This window comes from Erinaceus europaeus, chromosome 3, assembly GCF_950295315.1.
Source record: "Erinaceus europaeus chromosome 3, mEriEur2.1, whole genome shotgun sequence".
NCBI classification, from domain to species: Eukaryota; Metazoa; Chordata; class Mammalia; order Eulipotyphla; family Erinaceidae; genus Erinaceus; species Erinaceus europaeus.
Window position 1 is genome coordinate 30164151 of NC_080164.1, and position 25309 is coordinate 30189459.

Here is a 25309-nt window from a genome sequence, read left to right on the forward strand (position 1 = left end):
TCTGGGGACAGTCACAGGTGTCTTCTCTGTGCCTGAGTAGGGGTCAGACCCTGGGTGACCCTGAGGCTACCAGGAGTGCTCTTCCTATTTATTCAGCTCAGGCCTCCACTGTGTTCTGTGTCTGAGGACCCCCCCCCCCCAACCACCACCCTCTGCCCACCAGCCCTGCTGGGTCTCTTGGTGTGCCTGCTCCATCTGTCCTGGATCCCTGCCCCCAACCTTCCCTCTCCACCAGGTCTCTTCTCCCAAGTCTCAGCTTCCTCTCAGGACCGCCAGGCTGCCCCACCTCCCTCTGCTTCTCTGTGACTGCTTGTTTTGAGAGCCTGGGCCTCCAGATGGAAGGGGAGCTTGTGCTGTTTCACCATTCCCTGGCAGATGTTTTCATTCAGTCAGAGAAAGAGTTTCTTGAGGTGCCGTAGCACTTCCCATGCTGTTCCCCAGGGCTCAGTTCTGGGCTGAGCACATGGCACAGGAATTGTCCTACCAGGTGAGCCCTTGCACCTGCCCTCAGCTGGTCAGTTCTCCAGGATGTTCACTCAGGGTCAGCTTGTCAGAGAAGGAAGCTGGGTGTGTGTGGGGGGTGCCCTGAAGAAGGGCTCTTTGACAGTGCTGCCCACTTTTTTGCTGTGCTGCAGGGGACCAGGCCCTAGTCATGCCCTGCCCTTAGCACCAGTCCAGCCTGTGGGGGTGTGCAGGGAGCTGGACCTGCCATCAGCTAGCAAGAAGGGGGCTACTGGGGGAGGGCATACAGTGTTGGCGTGGGATTGGGGGAGTAGCATGTTTTGTGGGGGACAGTGGGGGGCCTGGCAAGGCTGGTGTGGAGGGCAGTGTGTTTGGGGACACTGGGCAGGGTGGGGGTGTGCTTGCGGCTTAGGCTCTGGGCAGCCTTCCTCATGACTTTCTTGCTCAGGAGGTTCAGTGAGGACCAGACAAGGGCCTCACACTGCGGCCCTTCCCCCCTTCCCCTCCCTCCAATCCTCTCACCCCATCCATCCATGAGAGCCTGGTGACCTACTTCATGTCCCGGAGAGCCCACAGCCACCTAGAGGGATGGGGTCCCAGAGGGACAGGGTCCCAGGTGCTGGATGCCCTCACTTTCCAATGGAAGCAGGTCCCCAGATGGAAGGGGAGCCAATGGCAGAGTAGGGTAGGGAGCAAGTCATGGAGCCTTGGAGGCCCCCAAAGTGGGAAAGACTTCCGGCCAGAAGGGGTTAGGGGTATCTGCAGTCTGGGGAGACCCAAGACAGAAAAGGGAGGACTAGGGGGGAGGGTGGGGAGTGGAGGTGGCTGGGAGGCTGTGGGGGGCCCAGAAGGAGGGAGCGGTTTCCGAGAGTCAAGGGGATGTGGGGAAAGGTGGTGTGACTGAAAGGGCGGGGTGGCCCTGGAAGGGGCTGGAGCGGGTGTGGTTAGAGGAAAGACCCCCCCTCCTCCTCCCGCAGCTGGGGCGGGGCCAGGTAGACCACACCCCCTGACGTCGATGGGACCACCCCCAGACTGGCTAGCGGGCGAGGGGTGCGGACTCTGGAGGGGACTGGGGCTGGAGGGGACGCGTGGCTGAGGTAGGCGGGCTGGAGGCGAGGGGGGGTGAGGATACCGGGGACAGGCGGGGGACAGGCGGGGGACAGGCGGGGCGGCGACCAGAGCCCCTCACTCTGGTCCTGGAGACCCGCGGACCCAGTTTTTGGGGTGCCGCGAGCTCCTCTTGTCCTTCCATGGAGCAGCGTTTTGGGGGGCGCCAGGAGGGCTTGGGGCACTGCCGTCGGGGTGACCCCCAGACCCACACCCTTGTCCCCAGCACAGTTTGGGGGAGTGACCTGATCTGGGACGTGGGTCTTCGGGGCGCCGCACACCCCAGCCCTCCCGGTCTCCGGACAGTTTGGGGCGTGGCCGGGTATGGGAGTGTGGCTGTCTGGAGGGTTTGGGGACCCCCACTGGGATTAAGGGACTCCTGGAACTGCCGGAGGGTCCGAGGCCCCTGGATTGCATTGGAGGCAGGATGTCGTTCTGTGTGGAGTGACGGAGGGACCCACAGATGCCAGGCACTACTATGCCCCCAGAATGGTGTCACCGAGCCCAGCCTTTCCACTGTCTTTGAGGCCCGCTGCCTGGTGGTCCCTCTGTGGGGGTCCTGTAACAAGCCTTCCACAGACTGGTGACAGATGTCTGCTGTGGACACTGTCAGCTGGCCAGTGACTGTACTCGAGGGAGAGGGGTAGAGTGACCTCCCCAGCTGAGGGGCTATACCCTCCTTTGCCTCTCCTCTGGGGTCTTGAGGAGAAACAGGAAATGAGGCGCCTGGAGCAGGGCCTCCCCAGCTCTGTAAACAGTCCCCTGTGACAGTAAATATTTCCAGAGCTCTCCAGGGCGCTTGCAAAAACAGTCCCTCCCGCGCCTGTCCAAGGACTTAATGGCCAGTCAACTCCCAGGGAGGGGTTGGGCTGTGGGCATGGCTGGCTTCAGCCAGGCCTGGTGCCGTGGACAGAGTGGCCTCACTGGGCTGGGGTGCTGTGGGCATGGGGGAGGGGGGCAGAGCTGGCCTCAGCCAGGCTGGGGTGTTGCGTGTGAGCTGGCTTCCAGGAGCTTCCAGGAGTGGGAGGCCGTCTAGACTCACAGAGCTGCCAGATTCCCTGCAGTTCTGGAATGTCTGTGTGATGACCGAGCCCTGGGGGTTCCGGGAGGGGTGTGTGTGCAAGGGTGCAGGGGCACCAGCTGGCCACCTTCTGCAAGCTTCATGCTGGGCTGCACACTCCTGACCAGCAGTGCTGGACACACCAGGTGTGCTCTTGGGTCCAATCACTGAGGCCTGAGCTGGGCACAGCTGAGTGGGGATGAGCCTTTGGGGTTCCCGCTGAGCTGGGGGGACAGCCACACTCAAGGCCCCTCTGGTCTCCAGATGCCAGCCTCAACCCTTCTACTTGGACACTCCCTCACGCCTTCAAACTTGCTCTCAAAGGAGGCTGACTCCTCACCCCTGGACTGGTCCCTGCCAGCCACCTGCCTTTTCTTTTCTTTTTTTTTTTTTTAATATTTATTTATTTATTTTCCCTTTTGTTGCCCTTGTTGTTTAACATTGTTATGGTTATTGATATCATTGTTGTTGGATAGGACAGAGAGAAATGGAGAGAGAAGGGGAAGACAGGGAGGGGGAAAGAAAGACAGACACCTGCAGACTTGCTTCACTGCCTGTGAAACGACTCCTGCAGGTGGGGAGCCGGGGGCTTGAACCGGGATCCTTATGCCTGTCCTTGAGCTTTGTGCCATGTGCGCTTAACCCGCTGCACCACCGCTGCCGGACTCCCGCCACCTGTCTTTTCACAGAACTACACAACCACCCACACTGCCTGATTCTAGAACATTCTCCTCCCTCCACCCCCACCCCCCAGCCAACTGCTCCATCCCCAGGCCCTCATGCCAGTCTGCCATGCCCTGACCTGCTCTCACTATCCCTGGAGTCACCCTGCCTGTGTAAATGGGTCACACAACACGTGGCCAATGGGCCTGCATTTTCCCGTGTCATTCAGGTGCATCCGCTGTTGCAGTTTTTAGTAGTTCTTCATTCCTCTGGCATATGGGTACTGTGTGCCAGGCTTTAGGTGGGCACACGTTTGCTGTACCCTTGGGTGTGTGCTCGGCACTGGGCCCACTGGAACATCTTAGCTTTGTGTTACAGATGTCTCTTTCCCTAGCTCCCCCTTTCCTCTTGATTTCTTTCTATCTTTATCTAAAAAACCAAAATGGTACAGCCATTATGGAGAACAGTATGGAGGATCTTTAAACAAGTACAAATGGAAATACCTTATGAACCTGTCCATTTCTAGGCATTTACCCGATGCGTAGGAGTTTGAAGGGATATATGCACCCCTGTGTTCATAGCGGTTTTATTCACAATAGCAAAAACTTGGAAACAACTAAAATGCCCTCTAAAAGATGACTGGATAAAAGTTATGGGACATATACTCAATGGAGTATTACTCAGCAATAAAAAGATGATATTGTGTCCTTTGGGATAAAGTGGATGGAATTGGAAAAAATTATGCTCAGTGAAGCAAATAAAGAGGTGAAGGACAACTACAAAATGCTTTCATTCATATGCGGAATGTAGGGAATTGGACCTATGAACATGAAAAAAAAAGTCATTCTATAGCTAAGATTTTGGGAGAACTATAGTGGTTAGCTATGTGGGTGGGGATGGGGACACAGACCTTTGGTGATACGAGTAATTTAAAAAAGGAGACATACTGATATAGTGATATTATCTACAATATTCTTCAGTATTATTTGTGTTTTAGCAGTGATTTTTGAAATATACAAAATATAAGTAAAAAATACACTTGAATTAATACAAAAGTTGCTTTTATAAAGGCTTTTTTGTGGGGCCAGGTGGTGGTACACCTGGTTGAACACATATATTACAGTGCACAAGGACCCAGGTTTGAGTCCAAGGTCTTCCCCCACCTTCCACCACAGGGATTGGTGAAGCCATGTTGCAAGTGTTTCTCTGTCTTTCTCCTTTTCTTTTATTTTGCTTCCAGGGTAATCGCTGGGACTCAGTGCCTGCACTATGAATCCATTGCTCCTGGAGGCTGTTTTTCCCCTTTTGTTGCCCTTATTGTTTATAGTTGTTGTAGTTATGATTATTGTTGTTATTGCTGTCATTGTTGTTGGATAGGGCAGAGAGAAATGGAGAGAGGAGGGAAGACAGAGAGGGGGAGAAAAAGACACCTGCAGACCTGCTTCCCCTGCAGGTGGGGAGCTGGGGGCTTGAACTGGGATCCTTATGCCAGTCATTGTGCTTCGCGCCATGTGCACTTAACCCACTGTGCCACTGCCCAGCCTCCCTTTCTCCCTTTCTTTTTTTTTAATTTTAAATATTTATTTATTTTACCTTTTGTTGCCCTTGGTTTTTGTTTGTTTGTTTTGTTTTGTTTTTTTGCTTCCAAGGTTATTGCTGGGGCTCAGTGCCTGCACCATAAATCCACTGCTCCTGGAGGGCATTTTTTTCCCCTTTGTTGCCCTTGTTGTGGTTATTATTGTTGTTGATGATGTCGTTTGTTGTTGGATAGGACAGAGAGAAAATGGAGAGAGGAGAGGAAGACAGAGAGGAGGAGAGAAAGATAGACACCTGTAGACCTGCTTCACCACCTGTGAAGTGACTCCCCTGCAGGTGGGGAGCTGGGCGCTGGAACCGGGATCCTTACACTGGTCCTTGCGCTTTGGGCCACGTGCGTTTAACTCACTGCGCTACTGCCTGGCCCCTGCCCTTGTTTTGTTGTTGTTGTTGTTGTTGTTGTTTTATTGTTGTTATTGATGTTGTCATTATTATATAGGACAGAGAGAAATGGAGAGAGATGGGGAAGACAGAGAGGGAGAGAGAAAGACACCTGCAGACCTGCTTCACTGCCTGTGAAGCGACTCCCCTGCAGGTGGGGAGCCAGGGACTCGAACTGGGATCCTTATGCTGGTCCTTGTGCTTAGTGCCGCGTGCACTTAAACTGCTGTGCTACCACCTGACTCCCCTTTCTCCCTATCTCCCTCTTCCCACTTGATTTCTGACTGTCTCTATCCAATAAATGAATAAAATTTTAAAAAAATAAAGGCTTTTTGTTGGTAATAAAAAACAAAACAAAAAATGCAAAAACAGACAAAATAAGGGCTGCCAGGAGTAGTGGATTCATTTTGCAAGCACCAAACTCAGCAATAACCCTGGTGGCAATTAAAAAGAGTGGTTGACTAGTCAAAGACTTCCAAGACTTCCAGGCTTTGGCTCTTCCACATAGGCCTGTGTATTACTTGAGTTCTTTTCTGAGGGAGACCTGACACAGGCTGGGGGTGTGGTGGGGGGTGTGTGTATCACACACCTCTGTCTGCCCTGTATCTCTACCATGTGCTGACCTTACAACAGCTGCCCTGGGAGTCAGGTGGTAGCACAGCTGGTTAAGCTCAGGTGGCACAAAGCACAAGGACCCTCTCTGTCTTCCCCTCTTCTCTCCATTTCTCTCTGTCTTCCCCTCCTCTATCCATTTCTCTCTGTCCTATCTAACAACGACATCAATAACTACAACAATAAAGCAACAAGGGCAACAAAAGGGAATAAGTAAATATTTTTTTCCTCTCTTTTTTAAGATTTTATTTATTAATGAGAAACATAGGAGGAGAGAGAAAGAGCCAGACATCACTCTGGCACATGTGCTGGCGGGGATCGAACTCGGGACCTCATGCTTGAGAGTCCAAAGCTTTACCACTGCGCCACCTCCCGAACCACAAATATTTTTTTAAAACGATAATATTAAAAAAAAGAAACAGCTGCCCTGCTGCATATGGAAACTGGGGTGTGGAATTCCTAGAGATTGTCAAGATTGCTTTGATTATTCTTGGTGGGTCCTTGGACTTTCCACATGAATTTTAAGGGCTACTTGTCAATTTCTGTGGAAACAGTGTGGCTGGAATTTTGAGTGGGCTGTTGGTTATGTTCATTTGTTTGCAAAGAGTCCCCCTACACGCGCACACGCGCACACGCACGCGCACGCGCACACGCACACGCACACACACACACGCACGGCTGAGTCTTCCGGTGTGAGGTCTGGGTCTTCTTTCATGGATGCTTGCAGTTTTCAGAGGACAAGTCTCATACTTCTTTTGTTAAATTCATGTCTAAGTATGTAATTCTTTTTGATATTTCTGTAAGTGAAGCTCTTACACATTGTTAGCGTGGGGCCAGGAGAACACACATGTGAAAACACTGCAGAGTGGCTCCCTGGACCAGTTTTCCATTCTGCTCCCTCCTAGAGAGAGAGAAGCAGATGGACAGAGAAGAGAGACACTTCAGCACCATCCATGGAGCTGCCCTGCTGCTTTTCATGGGGCTCACATTTAGTGTCAGGGTTCAAACCCAGGGCTTTGCACATGGTGAGGCATGCACACTCTACCTGTGGAGCTGTCTCCCTGCCCCTGTTCTTGATTTCATTTTCAGATTTTTCAGTACTTAGCAGACAGAAAAATTATCAATTTTTGTTATCGATCTAGTCTCCCTGAAGTCTCGCTGAGCTCTAGTTCTGATCATTTTGTGAAGGCGGTTCCTTGGAATTTTCTGTGAACAAGACGTGGGCTGGGATACACAGTGAGTACACAGCAGATTTACTTATTATTATTTTCGTGACTGAGGCTCCTGAGCCTCGGGCTCCATCCTAGGCGGTTGCGGAAGCCCGGGTGAGCAGTGGCCAGGCCAAAGGAAAAATCCTGACATCTGAGAGTGGAGGGAGGCTTCCATCTCCCTTTCCAACCCACATCTTTCTAATGTGCCCTGGGTAAGGCCTTCTGCACATCAGAGGAGAGAGGGAGGGCAGGCCTCCCTGTCTGTTCTGGCCCTCAGCTCACCCCAGCATCAATAAGAGGTGTAGCCAGGACTTTTTAAACTGCTCGTGGTTGAAGGAGTCCCCTAGCTTCTACCAGTTTGCTGGCTATTTTTGTTGTGAAAAAATGTTGAGTTTTGTTAAGTGATTTTTCTATGTTAGGATGAATATATGACTTGATCTTTTATTTTATTCCATAATGTGGGTTCTGTTGATTTTCTTTTTCATTTGTGTGAGTGTATGTCTCTCTCTGTGTAAAATGTGAGTATGACTGCATGAGTGTGTCTGTGAGTGTGTGTGTCTGAGAAGTATGTGTCTCTGTGTGTTTATTTTTAGTTAATTAATTAATTAATTATTGCTACCGGGGTTATATTTGGGGCTCAGTGCCAGAACTATGAATCCACTGCTCCTAGCGGCCATTTTTTTCCGTGTGTGTGTGTGTGTGTGTGTGTGTGTATGTGTGTTTACAGAACAGAGAGAAATTGAGAAGGGAGGAGAGATAGAGCAGGAGAGAGATAACAATCTGCTTCACTGCTTTTAGAGTGCTCACCCCCCATGGGTGGGAAGTGAGGGCTCAATCCCAAGTCCTTGCACACGTATCTGTATGTGTTTATGTGAGTGTATGTGTGTCTGTCTGTGTAACGTGCACTCAACCAGGAGTGCCACAAGCTGGCCCCTTTGTGTGTCTGTGTATGTCTGAGTGTGAGTGTGTCTGTGTGAGTGTGTGTATCTGCCTGAGTGTGTGTCTGTGAGTGTGGGTTTGGGTCTACCTGTGAGTGTGAGCCGATGCCTCTCCTGTACTGTGAGAGCCAGTAGCCCTTCCCTGCTTCTCAGCATGGAGAGGGAGAGTCACAGTTATCTGCACCCCTTATCAGCATCAGGTAAACTGAGTCTCAGAGGGGTTCGGTTTGATGGAAAGGTCCACAGATAGGCCTTCCTCCCAGGAGTTAGCCTCTACTCAGCCATGTGTCTTGCTCAGGACTTGGGCTGGGTGGGTGCAGGCACCCCCTCTTATGCGTGCTGTATCTCTCTACTCTCTTTCAGGTCAGTATGGCTGAGCCCCCTGATGCTGAGGGGCATGTGGACTGGAGGGAGCGCTGCGTGGCTCTGGAGACCCAACTGCTGAGGTTCCGAGTGCAGGCCAGCAAGATCCGGGAACTGCTGGCAGAGAAGGTAGGTGAGCACCCATGGGGCTTCTTACATACCACACATTTCCAGCAAACAGCTTGAGGCTCTGTGTTGCCTGAGTTCTCCTGGCTTTGGCCTAGACAAGCGAGTCCTTGTAAATGTTTGGGGAGCACACCAGAAGTATGTGGTGACGGGGAGTCTGCCTACTCAGAGAGAAAGGTCTTACGTGGTTGTGCAGGAGGGATGTGGCAGGCTCATGTGGCTAGGTGAGCCCTGTGCAGAGTGACTGCTGGCACCACCGCTGCCCACACAGCTGTCCCCACAGCTTTGGGTGTCTGCCTCATGTGGACTAGCAGGCACAGACAGAGGGTCTCTGGTAGGCCAGTGCTCCTCTCCCTCCTCCAAGCCCTGTAGCGGAGTGCCAGTGGTGTCACGGGCATTTGTGTCCAAAGCCTGTGACCTGGCTGACTAATAGATTCATCAACTCATCTTTGTGGGGAATGGTGGTTTAGAGCTGCTGTGGACCCCTGCAGGCTCCCACTAAGGCAGCCTGGGCCTGGGGCATCCACCATCGGAAGCCTCCTTGGGTGTGCACAGACCACACAGCCAGCTCAGAGTCCAGCTCTGCCTTCTGCTTCCATGTAGTACTTGAACCCAGGACCTCATTAGGTGAGCTGTCCCGACCCTCCCCAAAGATCAAAAATCTTCCTTCCAGAGCTGATGTGGTGACTCTCAGTACAAAAGTAGCTAGTAAACCAGTCAGACCTCCTCCAGACTGAGCTCTCCTGTGTTCTCTCATGCAGAGCAGGAGTGGACCCTGGCCCCGTGGGCGCAGAACACTGTGCAGCCCAGCCTTGCAGGGCCCAGTGTCTCAAATGGAAAAGCCAAAGTGCATCTGGTCCCTGCAGTCCATAGGGTGGCCTCTGTGGGCATTGTTGGGTGGGTCTGTCCCGCTGACTTGCTTTATTTACTAGGACTAGAATCCCAAGGACAGCTTAGACAGTGGATGTGAGTGTCTGCAGGCAAGGGGTGGTTCGGCCACTCAGTGCCTCCTTCACTGCTCTCTCTCTATCTGTGAGAGCCTCCAAGGGTGCTGGGCTCCATCTGGAACCTTCCACTGAATGCCACCTTTATGATGACTGTCCCCATCTCTAGCTCCCTCTTCGACTCTCCCAAGTGTTGCCTGGCTCTCCACTGGACATGCTGCAGACCACGGTCTCCATCAAGAATGTTCTAGACTTTCTAGACCCAGGAGCTGGGCAGTGGCACACCTGGCCCTGGTTAGGTGCACACATTACCATGTGCAGGGACCCAGGTTAGTGCCCTTGTTCCCCACCTGCAGGGAATAAGCTTCACAAGAAGTGAAGCAGGTTTTCAGGTGTCTCTCTCTCCCTCTCTGTCTTCCCCTCCCCTCTCAATTTGTCTCTGTTCTATCTAATAAAAATAGAAAGAAAAAAAGGAAAAGGAAAGATTGGCCACTGGGCGCAATTGATTTGCTGTGCTAGCGCCAAGCCCCAGTGATAACCCTAGTGGCGATTAAAAAAAAGTTCTTGGGGCGGGGTGGTAGTGCATCAGGTTAAACGCACAAAGTGCAAAGCGCAGATCAGTTCAAGGATCCTGGTTTGATCCCCCAGCTCCCCACCTGTAGGGGGTCGCTTCACAAGTGGTGAAGCAGGTCTACAGGTGTCTATCTTTCTCTCTCCGTCTCTGTCTTCTCCTGCTTTCTCAATTTCTCTCTGTCCTATCCAATAACAACAATAGAAAAATATGGCCTCCAGGAGTAGTGGATTTGTAGTGTTGGTAGTGAGCCCTAGCAATTACCCTAGAGGCAAAAAAAAAAAGTTCTAGATTACTGAATCTCCTCTGCTTTCCTGGTTTCTCTGTGAGATGAGTGGGCCATCTATGAGCTATGACCTTGAAAGTCCACACTTGGGCTGGGCTGGTGACTTAGCATCAATGCACAGGACTTGCATGCAGAGGTCACCGAAGCAGTTCCCGGTACCCCATGTCGGAGTTGAGCAGTGCTGTGGTCTCGTAAGAAATAGATACATCTTTAAGGAGGATTTCTATAGCCTGGGAGGTAACACAGTGCATAAAGCACTGGACTCTCATACAGGAGGTTCTGAGCTTCTCCTACTCAATTCTCTCCCTCTCACCCTCTCATAAATAGATAGATAGGTAGGTAGATAGATAGATAGATAGATAAGATAGATCAATCAGTCTTTTAAAAGAGTATCCTAATTGGTGTATCGCACCAAAGTAAAAGACTCTGGGGTGGGTGGGTGGGGAGAATACAGGTCCAAGAAGGATTCAGAGGACCTAGTAGGGGTTGTATTGTTATATGGGAAACTGGGGAATGTTATGCATGTACAAACTATTGTACTTACTGTTGAATGTAAAACATTAATTCCCAATAAAAAAAGGAGAAAAATAAAATAAAATAAAAGAGTATCCTTAGCTGTCTGAAGTTATGGCCATAGTGTCCTGCTCTTCCAGAAGCCCTGAAAGACATCTCTGAGTGTCCCTCTCAGGCCGTCTGTGGGCCTGACTACTGGGCTGGGGGTCCTGTGTGCAGCTGTGGTCTGCCTTCCTGGCCAGTAACAAGTGCGGAGAGGAACATCCCCTGCAGGTTGCTATTTGCATTGGGCTTTCTGTTCCTTTTTCCAGTTGCCTGCCTTTGGCATGTGCTTCCCCTGCTCTGGCAAGAATGACAACTGGCATCAGTCTGGCAGGTGGCAGGCAGAGGAAGGACTATAGGCCACTTGAGGGTCTAAGTAGCCACTGGCTGGGCAGTGAAGCCTCTTACAGTGTTTGGCAGGGCCTCCCAGTCTTGCTTTCCCCAGGATTAGAGGCTGTGTTGGGTGTACCCAGCACTGATGGACCTGTGCTCAGTGCTGGGGCCCAAGACATTTCTCTGGATGCCTGCAGAGTTCTCAACCTGACCCTGCTCTGGGGCCAGTGTGGAGCTGCCCTGTGTGATGTCTGCTGAGACCCAAAGGTGTGGGTGTGTTCATATGAGCTTGGACCAGTGTCATCTTGTGCTCCTGGGGGACACCTGAGCCTCATTTCCATTCAGAGAGTGAGAGAGAGGGAAGAGGAAAGACACCATAGCACTGATCTTCCCCCTGTGCTGTGATCCACCTTGTGGTGCTGGGCTCAGCCTGGCTGACCTGTCTCTCCACCCCAGCTGCCTGAGGTTTGCTTAAAAGCAAACATGGTGAGGGTTTTATAATGCTCTCAGCCCAACCCTTGCCCTCTAGTGTGGAGCAGGTGTCTATGTGGTGGTGTGTCTGTCTGTAGAAACAGATCTTGCAGAGCCAGGCTGCCCACGTCTCCTCCTGCCCTGTGTGACCTCAGCAGTGGCTCCACTCCCAGGCACTGGGCCTGTCCCTGCTCAGAGATACACACACAACACACACTTCCCAGTGCCCCAGAGCAGAGCTGGCTCCACACACACACACACACACACACATGCACACACACACACACACACACACACACAGACACACACACACACACACACACACACACACACACACACTTCCCAGCACCCCAGAGCAGAGCTGGCAGCAGGAGCCACCTGCCCACTCAGGGACACGGCAGCTAAGGGCCTGAGTTTCCAAGACCGTTTCCCACTTTCCTTCCAAGCAGACACAGGTCTGAGAAGAGACTTAAACAAGTGCAGTCACAGACTGATGGAGGAAGGACACCTTTCTGGTTTGATCTGGGGAAAGTGCTTGAGCTGCAGCTGGGCGGTAGAGCAGTGGGCAGAGCGCTGGGCTCGATATGAGTTCCTGGGCTCCGGCCCTGCCAGAACAAGACTGGTTTGTTCTGCTTTCTCCTTGTCTCTCTGTATCTCTCTCATTGGTAAGTAAACAAACAGATCATTTGAATGTTGAGATGGTCTCTGTCTTTATAAGTGAAAATGGATTAAAGTTCCATGTACCTCATCATCTTCCTTGTGGTCGTTATTTTGAGCTGGAGTCAGGGAATGCATGGGATTATTTATTTGTTTATGTTGCTGTTGTTGTTTTACACCAGAGCCCTATTCAGCTCTGGCTTATGTTAGTGCTGGGGATTTAACCTGGGACCTTTGATGCCTCAGGCAGGAGAGTCTTGCTGCAGAACCATGATGCTATTTTCCTGGCCTTGTATGGGATTAAAACAACAGTTTCTGTACCTATTTATTTAATTTAATTATTTATTTAATTCTTTTCTGTCTTGATTGCCAAGTGACTTAGGTGCTGGGGCTGATGGAGAAAGGGGCCTTTTTGAAGTCAGGGGAAAGGCTGCCAAGGGAGAGGTCTGGGGAGGAATTTGAGGAATGGCTCTGGAAGCCACTTCACATGCCAGCTAAGGTCAGCGGGGATGAAGTCGCTTCCCTGCTTCAGGCCTTTCTGGTTCACTGTCCTAGTTGGGGCTGGGGTTGTGGGGTGGGGTGGGGAGCTTTTCTAAGCATACTGGCAGCTGCTCCCTCTCACTAGGTTGTGGAGGGGGCACGGTGGGAAGAATGTCCTCTCAACCTCTGTGGCTGCCATGTTCCAATGGGGGTTTCCCATTACACTGGCTGCCCTGAGGATCTCCGCCACCATTGCCCCTTCCCCACCACTGACTGAAGGCAGCCTGCCCCAGGGACCGTTCCCCTGCCCTCACTCTTACCCTCACCCTCACCCTTCTGAGTTGGAAATGGCTCCCTGATGATGGCTGCTTGTTTGTTTCTTTTTCTGGCAAAGCTTTACCTAAATATCTGATGATCTTTGGCAGTTCATCTAAATTCAAGACCCAAGATCATTTTTGGTTTTTTTTTCTTTAATGATGTGGTGGGGACTGAGCCCAGGGCTGCAGTCCTGGATGACACCTCCACTGAGCAACCTTACACACCCAGTTATTTCTTTCTTGACTTCTGATAGAGAGAGAGAGAGAGAGAGAAAGAAAAAGAAAAAGAAAAAAAGAAGGGAGAGGAGAGGCACCATAGCACTGCTCCACCATCCATGGAGTGCCCCCAAGGCTACTCACAGAGTTTCCTGTGGTGGTGACTCTCAAGCTTGGTCTTTGCTCACAGGAAGGTATGCACTCTACTGGGTGAGTGTCTTCTCAGCCCCCTGCTGTGACCTCATCAGCACGTTACATGTGCTGTTTGAGGCCTTAATGCTGTCCTAAGCTGTTGACCATCTCACTGCCTGTTGGTGGATGTTCTGTTCCTGGGCCAGCGAGAGAGATGTGAAAGTGTGTGAAAAGTGCTGGTCCGGGTTCAAGAGCCAGCCATGGTACTGGGAGGCATTGCTGCTGCACTGTCTCTCTCTTTCTTCTTGTCTGCCTCTGTCAGAAACACTGGCTTCGAGCAGTGGGAGTGCTCATGTGTGGGACTCCCGGGGACATTAAAGTGTTAAGAAGTGTCTAGCCTTCGTCACATCACTGGATGGGTTTGCACATGTGCTCAGGGGCTGGTGGCCCATGCCCAGAGTGATGTCTCTGGGGGGACATGAGGCCCTTCAGTCCCTGCTCATACCTGCCCTCCCCTTGCAGATGCAGCAGCTGGAGAAAGAGGTACTGGAGGCTGAGCGCCGGGCCCAGAGAGCCGAGTGGCAGGTGCGTGTTCATGGGCTGTGCTGGAGGCCTAGCCCCACCCTCAGAACCCCCAGCACTCCCCACTAGGCTGCACAGGCCCCACCCACACCCAACTCCCCACATCACCCCCCCCCAACAGGCTACACAGTCTCCCCTGTACCTCATGGCATACCAACCTTTCACAGGCTGGAACTATGAACGGTGAGGTGGTGCAGTGGGTAGAGTTCAAGAATTGCAGGCTGGAGCCCTGGGTTCTATTCCCAGCACTACATATGCCAGAGAAATAAATGCTCTGGCCTTTCTCAATAAAAATGTTTTACTGTCACTATTCACAACTTAAAGTGGAATGTAAGTAACTGGGGGACAGCTGGGGACCGAGGTACCCCCTTTCTGTGCCATCCCAATTCCACGCTGTGTTCTGAAAGATCAGGCAGACCTCACAGCACTGTCCATGGAGCTCCTCCTGTGAACCCAGGGCCTCAGCCACTGTGTAGAGTGTGCTCTACCCACTGAGCCATCTTCCAGCCAGCCCTGGGAGTCAGTTTCTTCCCTCACTGTGGCCAGGAGGAGCCGGTCTTCCTCCCATCACACTACAGGGAGGCCCCTGCAGCACCTCAGGTATGGCCCCCACAATGCATTGCCCCAGACATTGCCACACACCTCCCTGGTCTGAGCCCTGGCACTACTGGGAGATGCTGTGGCATAGCCCCCTCTTTGTCTCTCCATCTCTGTGTGTGTGTGTGTGTGTCTGTGCATTTTTGTGTGTATGTATGTATGTATGGAAAATGTGCCCTGGAGTGGGGAAGTTGCTCACTCATAAGACCCCAGTTCCACAAAACAAAAACAGGGGGACGGGCGGTATCACAGTGGATTAAGCACACATGGCTTGAAGTGTGAGGACCAGCGTGAGGATCCTGGTTTGAGCCCCCGGCTCCCCACTTGTAGGGGGGTCGCTTTACAAGCGGTAAAGCAAGTCTGCAGGTGTCTGTCTTTCTCTCCCCCTCTCTGTCTTTGCCTCCTCTCTCCATTTCTCTCTGTCCTATCCAACGAACAACGACAGCAGTGACAACAATAATAATAACAACAACAACGAGAAACAACAAGGGCAACAAAAGGGAAGAAAATAGCCTCCAGGTGCAGTGGATTCGTAGTGCAGACAAAACCCTAGAGGCAAGAGAAAAAAAGGGATTAAGATAGAGAGACCGGAAAGACGTCCGGCACTGGGCCTGTCCCCACTCTGGGAGGGTCTCTGCTCTTTGCCCGCTGCTTCTCAGGTGCTCATTCTTGTTTTGTTTCTTTGCTTGCTATATTCTAGAACATTGCTGAAGCTGGCAAGTGGCAGAAATTACCTCCTTACTTACTTGGAACATAGAGAAAGTATTGTGGGTGAACCAGGCTGTGGCTCACCTGGTTAAGCACACACACTATAGTGCTCGAGGACCCGGGGTAAAGCTTCACAAGTGAGTCTCTCTGTCTCTCTCCCTCTCTATCTCCCTCTTCCCTCTCAGTTTCTCTCTGTCTCTCTCCGATAATAAATAATTTTTTTGGCCTCCAGGGTTATTGCTGAGGCTCGGTGCCTGCACTTTGAATACACTGCTCCTAGAGACTATTTTTTCCCTTTTTGTTGCCCTTGTTGTTTTATCATTCTTGTGGCTATTATTATTGTTATTGATATCGTTGTTGTTGTTGGATAGGATAGAGAGAAATGGAGAGAGGAGGGGAAGACAGGGGAAAGTAAGATAGATACTTGCAGACCTGCTTCACTGCTTGTGAAGCGACTCTCCTGCAGGTGGGGAGCCGGAGGCTCGAACTGGGATCCTGATGCTGGTCCTTGTGCTTCACGCCATGTGCACATAACCCGCTGCACTGCTGCCCGATCCCCCAATAAATAAATAATTTTAAAAAATTAAAAAAGAAAGTTTTGTAGGGGCCAGGCGGTGGCACGCCCAGTTAAGTACACTTATTACCACGTGCAAGGACCTGGGTTCGAGCCCCCACTTCCCACCTGCAGGGGCGAAGCTTCACAAGTGGTGAAGCAGGTCTGCAGGTGTCTATGCTTATCTTCCCCTCTTTATTTTTTAACATTTATTTATTTTACTTTTTAATTTATTTGTAAAATAGAAAATATTGGCAAAACCACAGAATAAGAGGGGTGAAATTCCACACATTTCCCACCACCAGAGTTCCATATCCCATCCCCTCCACTGGAAGTTTTCCTATTCTTTTATCTCTCTGGGAGCATGGACCCAGGGTCATTATGGGGTGCAGAAGGTGGGAGGTCTGGTTTCTGTAATTGCTTCTCCAATGGACTGGGGCATTGATAGGTTGATCCATACTCCCAGCCTGTCCCTATCCTTCCCTCCTGGGGCAGGGCTCTGGAGAGGTGGGGTGCCAGGGTACATTGGTGAGGTTGTCTGCCCGGGCGAGTCAGGTTGACATCATGGTAGCATCTGCAACTTGGTGTTTGGAATGTGTATTCCTTTGCATCCTCCTTTTTTGTGGGGCTCGGTTCAGTAATTCTTGTAAAGTGGGGTTAATTGTGGCAAATTCCTTTGGTTCTTGAATATTTGAGAAAACCTTTATTTCTCCCTCATATTTGAAGGGTAATTTTTAAGGATACAATATTCATGGCTGGAATTCCCCTGCTTTAGAACTTTGAATATATCATTCCACTCTCTCCTTGCCTCTAGAGTTTGTGAAGAGAAATCTGATGAAAGTCTTATAGCTCTGCTTCTGTATAGTAACTTCTTTCCTTTCCCTAGCAGCCAGCAAAATTTTTTCCTTGTCGTTGACTTTTGATAGTTTAACAATAATGTGCCTTGGCATTGGTCTTTTTGTATTTATAAATCGGGGTGATCATTCTGCTTCTTGGATGAGAATGTTCTGATGGTTTCCTAAGTGAGGGAAGTTCTTAGCTAAAATTGCTCTGAAAATGGACTCTGGGTCTTTGGCCATGTCCTCCTCTTCAGATACACTTATCACTCTTATAGTCGATCTTTTGATGGAGTCTGCAATTTTTTTTTACATTTTTTAATATTAATTAATTTATTTATTTTCCCTTTTGTTGCCCTTGTTTTTTATTGTTGTTGTAGTTATTGTTGTTATTGATGTCGTCGTTGTTGGATAGGACAGAGAGAAATGGAAAGAGAAGGGGAAGACGGGGGAGAGAGATAGACACCTACAGACCTGCTTCACCGCCTGTGAAGTGAACCCCCTGCAGGTGGCAAGCCGAGGGCTGGAACCAGGATCCTTATGCCGGTCCTTGCGCTTTGCACCACATGCGCTTAACCTGCTGTCCTACCACCGGACTCCCTGGAGTCTGCAGTTTCATAGAGAGTTGTTTCAGTCTTTCTAAACCATTCCTCTCCCTCCTCTTTGAATTGAAAGAATGGGCTGGCCGTATCTTCTGGGTTGGAGATTATTTCTTTTGAATGTGTGGATCTACTTGCTAAGCCTTCTACCTGGGCATGGGTTTCAGTTAGAGTGTCTTTTACCCCCTGGAGTTCTGACTGAATTTCTTCTTTCAAGATTTGACAATTCTTAGTGATCTCTGTTATATAAGTTCCTCTCTCATGCATTTTAATTCCATAGTAACATGCTCTTTTAATTCTTGCTTAATTTCTTGGAGAGTTCTCATAATGAGCACTGTGTAGTCTGTCTCTGAGAGTCTCTCTAAGTCTGTAATTCCTTGGATTTTCTCTGTTTCATTTCTGTCTGGCTGATATGGCAGAGTTGGCTGTTTAGTTGTTTCTCTGCTTGTGCATTTTTTGTGCTGGTTATCGATGGCCAACAGGTGGTGCTATTGTGATCTCTAGGTTTCTCTTGTTTGTATGATCTACTGTGTGTGGGACAGGGTGTGGGGGGTGGTTGCTTTGGGCTGTCTGTCACAAATGTCCTGTTTTATGTTGTGTCCTTGCCTTGAATTCAGAAGGCTAAAGCACCTGAGTCAAAGATTGAGAGGTTTTAAGCCCCCATCTCTTTTCTTCTGGCACTAGGAACAATGTTACTTACTTGCTGTGCTTAAAGTGAAATCGCCAGAGTGGTGCAGCTCAGCGCCCGTGCCACCCAGAGCTCTGATTTGACTTTGCTGCTCTTCAACCCATACCTGTGCCCTTTTTCGCTCCAACCGCACGCGAGCACCCACCTGAGGCTGCAGAACTTGCAGTTGTAGATTATGACTTCAGTTGGGTCTCTTGTATTTATTTGTTGTCTTGGGAGGAGAGGTGATTTGGTCCCAGTTATTACATGGCCACGCCTCCCGGAAGTCCTCTATCTCTCCCTCTTTTTCTCCTCTCCTTTCTCAATTTCTCTCTGTCCTATCAAGTATAATAGAAAGGAAGGAAAAAAAAAAAAGGATAAATGGTTACAGATAGTGGTGGGTTTGTAGTGCTGTTATCAAGCCCCAGCAATAATTCTAGTGGCAAAAGAAAAAGTATTTTACACAGAGCCCAGAGCATTACTTCATTTACAATGAGATTATTTATTTACAAGAGAGCATCTCTTGCAGGTGTGGTGTGAAAGATAGAGCTTGGATATATGCGAAGTGTTGCTTGGACCCTGCCAGTGGGGCTACCTCCCTGCCACCTCCCCACCCCCTCCCAGGCCACTTCCAGGGCTCCCATTCTCTTTTCTATTGTGTAGACCTCTTTTGGGTCCCTTCTTAGGCTTCCTTCTAATCTCAGGAGAGTTACAGAAGATCCAGGGAGGGCTGGCACAGCCTAGACACTAGTACCCAGCGTCTACAGCCTGAAGGTGGCAAGCAGCAGAGTTTCTGACTTGCAGACATGAGGCCCCTAGTTCAGTCCTTAACATCGCAAACATTGGGCAGATGCTCTTGCTCTCACTCCTCCACCTCCAAATGATAAACAAGTCTTTTTAAAAAAGCAAAAAATTCAATCAATAACAACAACAACAACAAACACCAAGGGTCCAATCACCCACAGCTATATACACATTTCTCCATCTTGCTCTCTTCTTTGTGTCTTTGTGTCTGTCTCTCAATTGGGCTTTCTCCTGTCTGTGGGTCTGGCCCCCAGTGGGGCTCTCTCCTACCCTGGGCCTACAAGCAGGGCAGAGCCTCTGATCACTAGGTCTCCCCAGACAGGAACAGGACTTTGCTTGGCAGGAATTCAAGGACCATCCACTCAAACCAACAGATCAACACCTCTCCCTAAGCAACCCCCCACCTCAATTCTGACTCACTTTCTTCTGAGTTCAAAATTTGGGACTTCAAGATTGTTTTCCTTTCATCTTGTGTTTCTTTTTCACTGAGGTCCAACTTTGTTTTCCCATTGGATTAGTATACCAGGCCACTCAATAGAAGAGTTCAGGGGTGTAGTTTCACACCCACACTTGGCGTGTATGAGTTACCACACCCTCCACCGCATCTGCCCATCCCTGCTGCCATGGTTCTCACAAAGTCCAAGTGACAGTTTGCTTACCTTTTCTTGCAAGTTTACTGGTTTCAGTTCTATATATTCCATGTGTAGGTGAAACCACCCAACAATTGCTCTTCAAGTCTTTATTTGTCACTTAGCATAATCACCTCTAGTTCCATCCATCTTGTTCCAAAAGATAAAAGATACAGTGTCCTCGTTCTTGATTGAAAATATACCCCTTAACTTCTTTTTTTTTAGAAAATTATTTATTTATTCTCTTTTGTTGCCCTTGTTTTATTGTTGTAGTTATTACTGTTGTTGTCGTGGTTGGATAGGACAGAGAGAAATGGAGAGAGGAGGGGAAGACAGAGAGAGGAGGGGAAGACAGAGAGGGGGAGAGCAAGATAGACACCTGCAGACCTGCTTCACTGCCTGTGGAGCGACTCCCCCCCTTTAGCTTCTTTATTCAATTGTTTATTATTTAGCATTTAGGTCACTTTCATGGAAGTCTTTTTTTAAAGATTTTTTTTGAAAAAATTTTGTATTTATTTATTTATTGCCATTTGCTACCCTTATTGTTTTATTGTTGTTATTGATATCATCATTGTATTTATTATTGTTGTTGTTAGGACAGAGAAATGGAGAGAGGAGGGGAAGACAGAGAGGGGGAGAGAAAGATAAGACACCTGCAGACCTGCTTCGCCGCTTATGAAGCAACTCCCCTGCAGGTGGGGAGCCGGGGGCTCGAAGCGGGATCCTGACGCTGGTCCTTGTGCTTCATGCCACATGTGCTTAACCCGCTGTGCTACCGCCCGACTCCCAAGATTTATTTCTATTTCATATGGGGGTGAGAGAGAGTCAGCATATCTTGCTGGCACTTGTGGTGCTGTGGATGGAACCAGGAATCTGAGGCAGGTCCTCCATTCTGTCAGCTGAGCTAGTTCCCTGGATGTGAAACTCTAATCTCCACTCGCCTTCTCTGGGCTTCACATTCCTACTCTCCTTAAATTATGAGCAGGGAGGGTGGGAATTGGTGCTGTGCTTGTATGAAGTGTGTGTTGCCACAACTCTAGACAACGTATCCATGACTGCATGTGGTGACAAGGTCTGCAAGTCCTTGCCTTCCTGCAACTCCCGTTAACACCAGCGAGCAAGTGGTGTGCAGACCTCTGCATGATCAGCAAAGGCCTCAAGTCTGCTGTTGACCATTTTCCTTTACCATGGCACCTCCCAGGAGCCTACTATTAGAGTGACTTTCTGAGTGCACAAGTAACGTTCATGTTTTATCCTTTCGATGTAGGTACAAGTTATGGAAGAGAAGCTGAAAGCAGCTAATATCCAAACCAGCGAGGCAGAGACGAGGTTGTACAGAAAGTGTCAAGACCTGGAGGCACTGGTCCAGGAGAAGGACGATCTCATCCATAGCCTGGGGCTGCAGCTGGAAGAGCAGGTCAGGGGGTGAAGCAGGCGTCTGTCTTTCTCTCCCCCTCTCTGTTTTCCCCTCCTCTCTCGATTTATGTCCTGTCCAACATCAACGACATCAATGACAACAACAGTAATAACTACAACAATAAAACAACAAGGGCAACAAAAGGGAATAAATATTTTTAAAAATTTTCAAAGAGGTCTAATGTTGATTTTTCTATTTAGAATTGTGTCCACTAGGGTGGGGGTACAGCATAATGGTTATTCAAAGAGACTTTTATGCCTGAGGCTCTCAAGTCCCAGGTTCAATCCCCCACACCGCCATAAGCCAGAGCTGAGCAGTGCTCTGGTAAAAAAAAAAAAAAAAAAAAAAAAAGAATTGTATCCACTTTTAGAACCATTTCGTTGAGATCATATGTAGTGCTTAATTGAGTTTAAATTTTTCTCAGGAAAATCTGGGAGATTACTTAAACTGCTAAACCACCACAGAATTGTCAATGTGCTGTTTTCGGCCCATTTTTTCCCCTCTGGGAGGGTCAGTGCTTCTTGAGGTCTTAACTGAAAAACAGGCTTTCAGTGGCTTTTCTTTATATTTATGTTGTGACTTTCCACACCAGTGTGCTTTTATTTGAACTCAACAAGCTTCTCTTGTTCTTTCAGAAACAATTGAGGAAACAAGAAGCTAAAATCATAGAAGAGAAAGCGGCGAAGATCAAAGAATGGGTAACAGTTAAGTTAAATGAGGTAGTTATTCCAATATTTTGCCTTTTTCTCCCTCTGAGTAGATAACTCCAGAGATTCTGTGGTCATTCTGAGTGAAAGCCAGTGTTGGTCAGCTGGTGGTGGTGCTGTCTCTTGGTAGACGACAGCTAGATGGGTTTGGCTCTAGCAACCTCATTCTCAGTTGGAGTTTGTTGTAGGTAGTTGATTTTCAACACAGCACACCTGACCCTTGTGTGTTTAGGGGCAAGAATTGGGTAAAAAATGAGTGTAGTGAAAAAGGAAATAGAAAATGAAAATAGTTTCAAACTCTTAATTTTGGGAAGCAAAAGTAAATACTAAAGCCATAGTTGTCTAGGTTGCTAACCTGTGCTGATAAAGTCAGCTGAGAGTTGCTTCTCATTTCTTTTGCATCCTGTCTGTGAGCCACTAGTGTCAGTATTTCCTGAATGAAGGGGGGAGGGGTAGATAGCATAATGATTATGCAAAGAGACTCATGCCTGAGGCTCCAAAGTTTCAGGTTCAATCCCCCACACCACTGTAAACCAGAGCTGAACAGTGCTCTAGTTTAAAAAAAAAAAGAAAGAAAGAAAGAAAGAAAAGAAAAAGTATTTCCTGAATGTAAGTTGCTAGAGTATGTTCAAGAAGGGATCCCTGTGTGACAGAAACCCATGTTCTTTCAGCTGGAACTGGAGAATCAGAATCTTCGTCTGATCAACCAAAACCAGACAGAAGAGCTGGGAGCTATGCAACTGAGGCTGCCAGGTAGGGCTTTGCCTCAGACAGTGGTTCAGGTGGGCTCTGGTGCCCTGTGAGTGCCAGAGCGTGCCCGCCACAGCCTAGACCAGATGCTGTTATTTCCTTCATTTCCATGGATGCAGATCCAAGGAGGGCCTCATCCAGCACAAGTGGCTATGCCACTCAGAGTTGTGGTGCTAACTCGAGGTTGACCTTCAACTGTGCTTCCTTAGAAAGTCAGTCATGTGTTTCCACTTTCACTTTGTATTATGTCATGAAGCAAAGTGACTGTTTTGAGCAGAATTTGCTCTTATAAATTAGCCATTTGCTCAAGGGTCTAGTGCCTTATCCACTGCACCACCTCCGGGGTATAAATAAGGACACTCAGAAGTGGTAAAAGGTGTAAGTGTGACTTAGAAAGGAAGTGAAGACAAGACTGTAGATGTGAATAAACATGGGCAATATACCTATCTATATATACAATATATCTACCTCTCCATATATACATATATATGTGTATATATATAAAGATATATAGTCAACCCATATCTGTGACCTGGGGAGAACTATTACAGTTTCCACTGGAAGGGATGAGGACATAGAACTCTGGTGGTAGGAACAGTGTGGATTTATGCCCCTGTTATCTTATTATTTTGTAAATCACTAGTAAATCACCAATAAAAATTTTAAAAAATAATAAGCTCTTTGCATCTCTCCAGGCCTCACATGCATTTTTATCTTCAAAGCTGTGGGTGCAGGCCGGGCCACAGACTGAGGCTCAGTGACATTCTTTCTGGGGCAAGCCATGGCCTAGGGAATGAGCTGCAGGCTTCCAGGGAGGACAGGCTTCCAGGCAGGACTTGCATTTTCCAGCAGGTGTTCCCCACCATTTCCTCTTGGTCCAGGTGGGCTGATTCTGTCACACCCCAGCCCTGGCCCCCCCCACCCCCCTCTCTGATATGGAGGTCAGCCAGCTGACTTGGTCGGAGAGAGCTTCCCCAGCATCACCTCCAGTACTCACATGCCCTGTTAGAGAGCAAAGTATCTTCCCTCCTTGCAGCTCATAAACCAGCTCTGCTGATCTTCCCTTCAGTGATTCTTTGCTCAGTTGCCTGCTGTTAGTCCCCTGACCCACAAGCTGTCACCAAGCTTTCAGCTTGGTTTTGAATGTTCTTGCAGAAACTGAGGGGATGAAGTGCCCGGCTGCCTCTGTTCCCAAGGCCCCAGAGGACCAACGCCTCAGCAGCCTGATGTCTGGCTGCTTTTCTCCCCAAGCTAGGAGCCCTCCCCGAGCAGTGAGACTCGCTGAGGCCAGCAAGGCTCCCTCTGAGGACTCAGAGCTCCCTGGAGAAGTGAGAGCAGGTACTTCCATCCACTGGGCATCACTGGGATGTCTTCTTTTTATTATCCCATAAAGATTTATTTCTGTTTATTAATGAGAGAGGAGGCGGAGGAGGAGTAGGAGAGAAGGATAAAGCCAGAATGAGTCTGGCACATGCAATGCTGAGGATGGATCCAGGGACTTCACACTTGAGAATCCAATGCTCTAGCCACTGCACCACTGCCAGGTGCTTGGACTCCTTTTTCTATTATTATTTTGTATTTAGTTTTAATATTTCATTTTATTTATTTATCTATTTTGGATAGTGACTGAGAGAAGTTGGGAAGGGAGGGGAAGTTAGGGAGAGAGACACCTGCAGCACTGCTTTACCATTCAGGAAACTTCCCCCTGCAGGTGGGGACAAGGGCTTGAAGCTGGTTCCTTACACGTTGTAACATGTGCGCTCTGCCAGATGTGCTACCTCCCAGTCCTTGGACTTCTTTTTTTTTAAGAGGCTATCATTTGCTCAGGTTAAACAAAACAGAGGGGGCCAGGTGGTGGCACACCCAGTTAAGTTCACATAGTACTAAGTACAAGAATCTGTGCAAGGATCCTGTTTCAAGCCCTTGCCTCCCCACCTGTAAGGGGGAAGCTTCTCAAGTGGTGAAGCAAGTCTTCAGGTGTCTGTCCTTCTGTCAGTCTCCCACTCCTCTCTCAATTTCTCTCTGTCGTATAAAATGGGGGAAAAAAAAAAGGCAGCCAGGAGCAGTGGATTTGTAGTGACAGCATTGAGCCCCACCAAGACCCTAGAGGCAAAAATTCAAAAAATTAAAAAACCTAATAGAGTTTCATATTTTTCTCTCCCTGACAGCTAGACGAACTAAGAATGACTGTTGAGAACAGCATGTCTGTCCAGCCTGTCTTGGCATCTTAGCCCGTACTACAAAGGAAAAACTGAGTTTCCTTTTTGGTATCTTTTTTCCCTGCCTTTGGCCACAGGGATATTTCAATGCAAGTAGCTCTTTTTTAATTTTTTTTTATTATCTTTATTTATTTACTGGGTAGAGACAGTCAGAAATTGAGAGGGAAGGGAGGGATAGAGAGAGTGAGAAACAGAGAGACACCTGCAGCACTGCTTCACCACTTGTGAAGCCTTCCCCCTGCAAATGGGGACTGGGGGCTTGAACCTGGTCAAGCACATTGTAACATGTGTGCTCAACCAGATGTGCCACCACCCAGCCCCTCTTTTTTTTTGCCTCCAGGGTTATTGCTGGGGGTTCAAGTGCTTGCACTACGAATTCATTGCTCCTAGAGGCCATTTTTTCCCCATTTTGTTGCCCTTGTTGTTGCCATTATTGTTATTGTTGCCGTTGATTTCAGTGTTGTGGGATAGGACAAAGAGAAATGGAGAGAGGAGGGGAGACAGAGAGGGAGAGATAAAGATAGACACCTGCAGACCTGCTTCACCGCTTGTGAAGCGACCCCCCTGCAGGTGGGGAGCCAGGGGCTGGAACCAGGATCCTTATGCTGGTCCTTGCGCTTTGCACCATGTGCGCTTAACCCGCTGTGCTACCACCTGATCCCCAAGCAAACAGTTCTTGGTGCTTTCTGCGTGGTGTTTGTTTCAGTGCTTCAGATTAGAACTACAAACTCTCTGTTCACTGTTTGCTTTCAAATGGCCT

General features: G+C 49.0%; 1 protein-coding gene across 9 annotated transcripts in view; it reads left to right on the forward strand.

Moving 5' to 3' along the window:
• The first annotated feature begins 1488 nt into the window (after positions 1-1488).
• The window catches only part of PLEKHH2 (pleckstrin homology, MyTH4 and FERM domain containing H2), a 58022-nt gene continuing 34201 nt past the window's right edge, over positions 1489-25309 (forward strand). The window contains exons 1-8 of one of the 9 annotated variants that reach the window (XM_060186948.1): positions 1492-1559; positions 7024-7117; positions 8394-8522; positions 14004-14066; positions 20724-20873; positions 21509-21592; positions 22252-22333; positions 23486-23668. In XM_060186948.1, coding sequence (XP_060042931.1) covers positions 8400-8522; positions 14004-14066; positions 20724-20873; positions 21509-21592; positions 22252-22333; positions 23486-23668 — 685 coding nt within the window. In that variant the 5' untranslated portion in view covers positions 1492-1559; positions 7024-7117; positions 8394-8399. Of the gene's footprint in view, positions 1560-3355; positions 3466-7023; positions 7118-8393; positions 8527-14003; positions 14067-20723; positions 20874-21508; positions 21593-22251; positions 22334-23485; positions 23669-25309 lie in introns of those variants that run through there. The other 8 variants (XM_060186949.1, XM_060186951.1, XM_060186955.1 and 5 more) reach the window with 8 other exon arrangements.